This window comes from Neolamprologus brichardi, chromosome 7, assembly GCF_056152115.1.
Source record: "Neolamprologus brichardi isolate AB-2024 chromosome 7, ASM5615211v1, whole genome shotgun sequence".
NCBI lineage: Eukaryota > Metazoa > Chordata > Actinopteri > Cichliformes > Cichlidae > Neolamprologus > Neolamprologus brichardi.
Window position 1 is genome coordinate 68385353 of NC_142110.1, and position 9556 is coordinate 68394908.

Genomic DNA, 9556 nt, shown 5'->3' on the forward strand with positions numbered 1-9556 from the left:
TGCAGACTGTTCAAGTTTCTTTTAAGTATTCTTTATTTTCTGGCGTCGCCTTTCAACAATTATTTCACAAAAACATAAGAACCTCTCAGTCAAAATCTCACCTGCTTTATATAGAATTCTACTCACACCTGGATCTCATTAACCTCCACCATTGGGAAAATAGGGTAGACTAAATAACATAGTCTAGACAAAGAAACAGGAATAAAATAATTTTTCCACTTAACAAACTCATTCACCCAACTAAACAGTTTGAAAAGTCAATCTCTTCACTTACTCCGACTCATGGGGTTTAAATGAAATAAAAAATTTTACACAAAAGAAACACCCCTTCATTTGGTTACACCCAATTGACATGATCAGTGACATCATATCCTATAAAATCAGGAAGTACTGGGGCGGCCATTCCCACATACCTGTTTTAAACATAGTACCTGTTCAGAGGAACACACAATGGTAAGTATAACCAAACTACATAAACAAATGAAATATTCAAATCAATTAATGATGAAGTTACATTTAGCTTTAAGTACATTTGCACAGATGAAATGAATATAACCAATGCTACCACAAACAGACTCGGGATAGTATGTAGAGCCAAGGTTACATGTGCTGTGTTTACATTAAAGCATTATGATAGACTATAGGATAACAGAACACAGAATAACAATATACACAAGTGACAAATGGCAAATGACTTCTGTCCTAGCCACTTTGTCACACCCACCTTCATTAGACCCTTTACTGTCGAGGCTATAGTTAACCCAGTCTCGGTCCGGTTACAGCTCCCTCGTAGCATGCGTAGTACTACTACCTACTAAGGTCCTAAAACTGTTTGTGGATCAGCGCAGGAACCCTGGAAGAATCTTCTTCTTGTCTATGATCACACCCACCGTGTTTACAGCTGTGTGCTCACAGCTCAGCTCCTGTGCTACACCTCCTACACCTCCGGCTGCAATGCAATGTTCACACAAACAACAGAAAAGCAGCATCTGGAAAGTTTTCACCAGTCTTGTGCAGCTGTAATGAAGTCGATGCACACCTCTGTGTGTTTGCTCCCACCTGTTACCGTCCTGAAGGGAGGCCCCACAAAACGATAACGGCTGGATAAGAAAAACTGCCTGGGTAACCTGACAGGTTTCAGAGAGGAAACACAGAGCTGATTAAACCACTCAACGTGAAAGCGACGAGAAAACAGGAAACTGGGAGGTTTGAGCGGTGCTGTCATTAATTTCCTGCGAGGGAGGATGAATGCAGGCAGATACGAGGGGGAAACAATAACGTGGTGTCCTCAGATCTGCTAACCTACTGTACGACATTAGTCCGTTGCCACAATGAAAGCAAACAGCCGGCACTACAAGAGTCAACAGATGCTGATAAGCAAAGCAATTGCAGGTCGCGTATCGAGTATCGCGCGCTCATTAATTTTATTTATTTTTTGTTGTTTTATCTCTGGGCAGCGCTGAGTGTCCCTGACGGGGTTAATTAACCGACGCAGTTAAGGAAAAGAGGCGGCCAACACCTGCACGGCCCAGCAGGCATCGAGGTGAGTCACTGATAACCTCTGAGACGAGGAGAGTGGATAAGCAGAGTTAAAACAGTCGAGTCTATAAAACACAGAGAAATTAACCTGTGTGATCAAAACACGATGAAATAGTAATTTCCAGTCTGACAGCAGCAGGGATGCCAGAGTGAAACATTTTAATATTTATTCAGCAGCAGCAGTGCCGTTTGAGCCTTTAAATGCATGAACTGGTCCTTGAAACACATTATTTCTGTTTTGCATTGGATCCATTTTTCCATTTCTTCCCTTTTTACCTCGGCGCGACTAAAATAAACCATAAACTCTTCAAGTTCAGTTTTGCTGGGCTGGAGAGGAAAACGACACTTTTTAAAATAGTACATTATTCCGAGTAGGGCTGCCACGATTACTCGACTATCAAAATCGTCGACGACTGATTTAATAGTCGACGCGTCGTTTGAAGCTTTGTAAGATCCCAAAAGACGCAGGAATAAGTAGTAGGATTTAAGAGTGTAATAACGGACTGAAACAGAAGATGGCAGCACTGCATGTACAAGGATGCCAGCTGCCGTTAAACCCCGAAGAAGAAGAAGAAGAAGCTGTGTCCCAGAATTCATAGCGCAGCCCAGCTCAGTTTCCAACAATGGCAGCAGCTAGTTAGTTTTAATATTACTCTTATTATTCTTTCTGGGTCACAAAATAAACGTGTAACATATTTTCAGGCGAGAATGTAGCTGTGTAAACCTCAAATATCTGCTCAGTTTATCAAGACGCCACATATTTTCAAAAGCGCTCCGACGTTTTCGGAGACGTCTGTTACCCACTAGCTCGATAGCTAGCCGGGGGCTAGGCTAACTAGAGCCGTGAGAACACCGGACTCCCAGCTAATCGTTTTCAAACCCACCGCCATCTTTCTCTACTCAGGTTAAACATGATATATAAGTCACTTAGATAACTTAAAAATGTTATTGTTTGTCTTTTTTTCAGTATTTTATTTGTTCCTGAGTAAATCTGTTTAGCTGAGATTAAAGTTATAGTTTTTACACAGCTGAATAAACGTCAAGCAGACAGCTGATTATCAGAAGTGTGAGATGCTCGAGAATTTACTCCGGTGTCCTGTTATATTTTAGATAGCAAGGAGTTTATTAAACTTCACCGAAACAATCTGCAAATTTCATTAAAATTTAATAAACTATCATCTTGTCTTTATTGTTAGTTAGCACATACCTTAAACACTTAAAGCTGTAAGCTAATGATAGTTATATAAGAGCAGATGCTGCTGGTGCAATAAGCTGTACGTTTTACGTCCAATGGATGATGATCTGATTAGTCGACTATCAAAATAATCGTTTGTGGCAGATCTAATTCCGAGTGCTCACAGGCTGATGGGATTCACAGGTAGGAGTTTATTCATGGTTACCTGCACCGCTGCATGTGTTTCACTCTGTTTTTAATGAGCTCCTCAGCACTAAATATTCTGCTCGTGTGTAAGTTCTCAAACTTATTAGCAAAGATAGAGCCGACTGCAAAATCATTTTAAATTCACACAGTCCAAGAAGTCAAACATAAATCCAAAGTATGACCTTGAGAAAACAATCCGCAACAGCAAGGAACGAACGGTAACCTTCACGGTGAAACAGCGGGAGATGAACTCAGGGAAGGAGGACGCTCATCACAGGCTTTCGGTGTCTGATACCAAGAACCGTGAAAGGACAGCATTACCGACACAGATTTAACCTATACAGTTTTTCTCAGTTGCTTTGGTGCATTTCTCACAACAGAATTAAACTTTGCACAATAGTTAGTTCAACCTCCACAACATGTAGTCGTTTTGGCACAACCTTGTGGCGGTTTCATGTTCATGGCAAATGCCTTTGGACATGAAGCAGTTGAGTAAGTACAAATATCTAAAGAATGGTCACTTTTGACTTGCTATTCATCACTATCTCCTTGCTTTATCATGAATGTCACAATTATTTATACTTGTACCGGCTGAATAGTCATTGTCCTTACAACTAATAGTCTTCATTTCATTGCTTGTGTCAGTGCACTCAAAATTGTTGAACATCTTGTCAAACAATTTTTACACCCATTTTGAAAACCCTATTTTTAAGGAGTTTCCATGAAAATCTCCATAAATTACTTTTCTCAGGTGAACCTTATCTCACACTAATGAAAATTGGTGTGTGTTACTCTTACTTGCAACCAATGAAAAGCCTCTTCTACCCAATCACAGGTGAATCGCGTTACAGTATCCCCTACTCTACAAGTATATATATAATGTAAACCAACAGACAGGATTGGCATGAGGTGCATACTGAATCTACAAAACTGCAGAACATGGAACGTCAGCCTTGTGGAAGAGGGGTGAGGATCGGTGGAGGACGAGGACAAAACCGGGTAAGAAGAGGCCAACCACATAGACACGTTCCTGACAAAATCAGGGCAACACTTGTGGATCATGTGATAAACCGTGGCCTCACAATGGCCGAGGCTGGTCGAAGGGTGCAGCCAAATGTTGGAAGAACTACTGTAAGTTCTATTATTCAGACATTTCGTCGGGAAAACAGGTGAGCATACTGTAATGTAGTTATTCAGCACAAACTAATTTGCTCTGCCCTTTCATAGTCATACAGGAGACTTGCATTAGGACATGACCTTATAGATCTTTACATATAGACGTACTGTAACTGAAGCGCAGACTTGGCCCACGTGTGGCATAGTGTGCTGTGGTACAATACAGTAATGCTGTAAAGAAAGGAGTTTCGAATGATAGTCCTGTAACAATTACTGTAAGCATGTTTGCGCTTATTTATGTTTGTGTTTTTTCATCTGCATCTCGAAAAGGACTGCCAGACAACCTAGAAGAGGTGGAAGAGGTCCACTTTTGACTCCGCAGCAAGAGGAAAGAATTTGTGCAATGGTGGCTGCAAACAACGCTTTGAGACTGAGAGAGATACAAAGAACTGTCGTAGAAGATGACACCATCTTCGGAAATATTCAGTCAATATCAATTTCCACCATAGACAGAGTCCTCAGACGGAATGAAATGTCCATGAAGCAGTTGTACAAAGTACCATTTGAACGGAACAGTGATCGAGTGAAGGTGCTCCGTCACCAGTATGGCCTGTAAATGGTAAATGGCCTGTATTTATACAGCGCCTTACTAGTCCCTAAGGACCCCAAAGCGCTCTACATATCCAGTCATCCACCCATTCACGCACACATTCACACACTGGTGATGGCAGCTACATTGTAGCCACAGCCACCCTGGGGTGCACTGACAGTATGTACAGGTAAAACATGTTTGCATATGTACCTCTGTTTACTGTAAAAGTTTAGGCCATGTACTGCACTTACATTTATGCATGTTACTGTAATCCTATTTACAATTCAAACTGTACAATCTGTTGTGCCAAATGCACCATTACAGACTTTTTTATTCTCATCCTTTGTATAGCGTATCCTGGAATTGGAGGCCAGGGAACCCCTGCACACGTTTGTATATCTTGACGAAGCGGGATTCGTCGTGGACGAAATCACATTGGAGAAAGAGCCACCATTGATGTCCCAGGCCAACGAGGAGGAAATATTACAATGTGTGCAGCAATCTCAAGGCGCCCACTCTCTTTCCCAGTGGCGCAGTTGGTAGTGACATGGGTCTGCAAGCCAAATGTCGTTGTTTCGATCCCACCTTGGTCAACATGTTTTGGGCTGGACCAGGTGACCCTGAATCCTCCCTTAGTTATGCTGCAATAGATGTAGGCTCCCGGGGGATTCCTATGATGCATTGAGTTTTTCCTTTCCAGTCACCTTTCTCACTCACTATGTGTTAACAGACCTCTCTGTGTTGAATCATATCTGTTATTAACCTCTGTCTCTCTTCCACAGCATGTCTTTTATCCTGTCTTCCTTCTCTCACCCCAACCGGTCGCAGCAGATGGCCGCCCCTCCCTGAGCCTGGTTCTGCCGGAAGTTTCTTCCTGTTAAAAGGGAGTTTTTCCTTCCCACTGTCGCCAAAGTGCTTGCTCATAGGGGGTCATATGATTGTTGGGTTTTTCTCTGTATCTATGAAGCGCCTTGAGGCGACTTTTGTTGTGATTTGGCGCTATATAAATAAAATTGAATTGAATTGAATCTCAGAAAATGGCGTTCACACCCATATTCCTCGTATTGGTGCATACAATACACAACACCTGTTGGCTTTTCTGGACGCTCTTTATAGGGACCTAATCCCACAAAATGAAAGGGATGATCCTGGTGACAATCGGACAATGTATGTAGTGGTTTGGGATAATGTTAGCTTCCATCACTCTGCTGTAGTCAGGCAGTGGTTTGCAGCACACGACAGGATGCTTATGGAGTTTCTTCCTCCTTACACTCCATTCCTAAATCCAATTGAGGAGTTTTTCTCTTCCTGGAGGTGGAAGGTATATGACAGGCATCCACATACCCAAATGACCCTGCTAGCAGCTATGGATGCAGCTTGTGATGACATCACAGCAGAGTCCTGCAGAGGGTGAATTCGACACTCCAGAAGATACTTTCCCCGATGCATCGATAGAGCTGACATTCGCTGTGATGTTGATGCAAATATGTGGGCAGACAGACGGGAGCATCTAGATATCAGTGATTGATATGCAGCAGTGTCTGTTTTTCAGGGTTTTTTTTGTTTCATAACTACTGCAGTAGGTTTACTGTCTAAGTGAGTTTGTGTTTGCTGTAAAATGTTTGATTTACTGTATTTCCCCAGTTGCACAATGCTGTGAACAGTTTCAATTGAATATTATCAAGAGTGCATATGAAGTGTCTTGATTTTCCTTTACAATTTATGGTTTTCAACATGCCATGCATGCTGTCCAGACTTGACATGTCATTGGGAAGCACCTACAAAGAAATCCGTCACAATGAGAACATGTTCAAACCATTTGATTTTGTGACCAAAGGTGCTGGTGTTATGACTTGTAATTGTGACAGCCCTGACACTTTGATTGATATAAGTACTTGCTTTTGATGAATAGATTATCTGTTTTGATTAAGGGACTTGCTTTTGAAGCATTGACTACTTATTTTGAGCAACTGACTTGCTTTCGAACAACTGACTTTTCTTTTTGATGAAGTGACTCACTTTTGCAAGTTATCCACCATGTTTTGCAGTTTGCACTAATTGTTTTGAGAAGAGCCTTAGTAGTGGTGCAGAGATCAATTCTGTTGTGAGAAATGCACCAAAGCAACTGAGAAAAACTGTAAAGGCAGCTGTGTGTGAGCACTAATCCAGAATAAACGAGTGAAACATTCCCAGCAGAGCAACTATAAAACATGCTGGAAATAAAACGAAGCTTTCATCAACACGTGACTTTCCCTCCAACATTAACATGATGCTGTCGGAACAACAGCACGGTCAGATACACAACCACACCTCCGAGTGACACAGTGAAAGTCCAACAGTCTGGTATCCTTTCACCTTCAGGCACTCGAACCAGGAGTCTTTTCAGATTAATTAAACAAAATCATTTCATATCATCCCGACGCGCAGGGACATACACACACGAGCGCAAAGGAACTTTTTCCTTTGTTAAATTCTTGTTTATTGGAAAAAAACAAGATGGCGCTGGAGTGACGGCAGCCTTTCCAAGTAGCTCTGCAACACCGCACTTTTTCTTAACTTTTAACTTTTTTTAGACTAGGCTTTCAAACTTTATTTCACCTTCCTCTAGTTACTGTACTTCTACCTCTTAGATATAGCGATACAAGATGGATAATGCACTTTTTAAAACTTCTGGAACCAGCTCCTTCATCTACTCGAGAGCGGAGCTGCTGGCTCTAAGAACAAAGGGACAGACCGGCATGCGACACAAAATCCCGGCTGAGATAAAGAGGAGCTACAGAGGCTGCAAGGCTGGAGCGAGGAAAGCGGATCACCGGAGGCGATTCAAACCATCAATCCCGACAGTGATAATGGGCAACGTGAACTCGCTACCGAATAAAATGGACGAACTGTGTGCTCTGAACAACCACCGACTATACCGTGAGTGCAGTTTGTTTATCTTCACGGAGACATGGCTAACCGAGCTAACGCCACAGGCTAACGTAGACCTATGCGGTTTCACATCCGTGAGAGCCGATAGGGACACGCAGGCCAGCGGAAAAAGCAGAGGTGGGGGACTCATTGTCTACGTTAACAACAGATACTGCAACCCCGGACACGTCTCCGTTAAAGTTTCGGTATGCCGTCCGGACCTGGAGCTGCTAGCTGTTAGCTTGCGGCCATATTATCTACCTCGGGAGTTCAGTCATGTGATCTGTGTGTGTGTGTTTACATCCCTCCGAGGGCCGACGCAACAGCTGCCTGTGAGAAAATACACACAGTCACAGCAAGACTCCAGACACAACACCCCGAAGCTTTCATTATTATATCTGGAGACTTTAATCATGCCACACTGGATTCTACTCTGGCTGCTTTTCACCAGTTTGTGAATTGTCCCACAAGGAGCAACAGGACAATTGACCTACTGTATGCTAATGTGAGAGATGCATACAGAGCCACCCCCCTCCCCCCACTAGGGAAGTCAGACCACAACCTGGTTTACCTACAGCCACAATACACACCCCTCGTCCAAAGGCAGCCTGTCACAACACGCTCCATCAGGAGATGGACCCCAGAAAAAGAGGATGCTCTGAGAGACTGTTATGACACCACAGACTGGGACGTGCTTCTGAGCCCACATGGTGAGGACATAGAGGGGGCGACACACTGTCTTACAGACTACCTCAACTTTTGTGTGGACACGGTCGCCCCTGCTAAGATGGTACGGTGTTACCCTAATAACAAACCGTGGGTAACACAGGAAGTCAAAGCTGTCCTCAACATGAAGAAGAAGGCTTTCAGGAGCAAAGTGAAGGAGGAGATGAAAGCAGCACAGCGGGAGGTGAAACGCTGCCTGAGGGAAGCAAAGGACACCTACAGGAGGAAGGTGGAGCAGAAGTTGGAGAGGAACAATATGAGGGAGGTCTGGAATGGTGTGAAAACCATCACAGGCCACAACACCAAGAACAGCACAGTGGGGGGGACTGTGGAGAAGGCAAACGAACTCAACAACTTCTTCAACAGGTTTGACCAGCCCACAACCCCCCCACCCTCACCCTCACCTTCACTACAGAGCCCTCTCCCCACTCTCCTACCTCCCTTGCTTCCCCCCCTTCCTAACACTATGATGACACCCCCCTCCTCCAATCCCTCTCTCAGCAGCAGGACATCTTCCCCCCCCTCCTTCCAATCATCTCCCAGTGTCACAGTGGATCAGGTCAGGAGACAACTGAGGAAGCTTCGCCCCAGAAAGGCAGCAGGTCCGGACAAGGTGTGTCCGAGGATGCTAAAGGCGTGTGCTGCTGAACTTGGGGAGCCGCTACAACGAGTCTTCAATCTCAGTCTGCGACTGGGGAGAGTGCCCACCCTATGGAAGACATCCTGCATCGTCCCGGTCCCCAAAAGGAACCGGCCCAATGAGCTGAATGACTTCCGACCGGTGGCACTGACATCACATCTTATGAAGACTCTAGAGCGGCTCTTCCTCAACCTCCTCCGACCACAGGTACAACATGCCCAGGACCCACTACAGTTCGCCTACAAGTCGGGTGTGGGAGTGGAGGATGCCATCTTGTACCTCCTGCATAGAGCCCACTCACACCTCGATGGGGGAAAAGGCACGGTCAGGATCCTGTTTCTTGACTTTTCCAGTGCCTTTAATACCATCCGGCCCTGTCTGCTCCAGGAGAAACTGAACAGGATGGAGGTGGACCCCTGCCTGGTGGCTTGGATCTCCGACTACCTCACCGACAGGCCACAGTACGTCAGGCTGAAGGACATCACGTCTGACACTGTGGTCAGCAGCACAGGAGCACCACAGGGAACTGTGCTGTCCCCTCTTCTCTTCACCCTGTACACCTCTGACTTCTGCTACAACTCTGAATTATGTCACATTCAGAAGTTTGCAGACGACACAGCCATCATGGGGTGTATCTGGGATGATCAGGAAG

The 9556-nt window shown here is 44.4% G+C and overlaps 1 protein-coding gene across 1 annotated transcript; it reads left to right on the top strand.

The window, feature by feature from the left end:
- The first annotated feature begins 3859 nt into the window (after positions 1–3859).
- Positions 3860–8658, top strand: LOC148102339 (uncharacterized). The gene is made up of 2 exons (XM_087842738.1): positions 3860–3919; positions 7265–8658. The coding sequence occupies exons 1-2, from the start codon at positions 3860–3862 to the stop codon at positions 7994–7996; spliced, it is 792 nt and encodes a 263-aa protein (XP_087698864.1). The 3' UTR covers positions 7997–8658.
- The last annotated feature ends 898 nt before the right edge of the window (positions 8659–9556 follow it).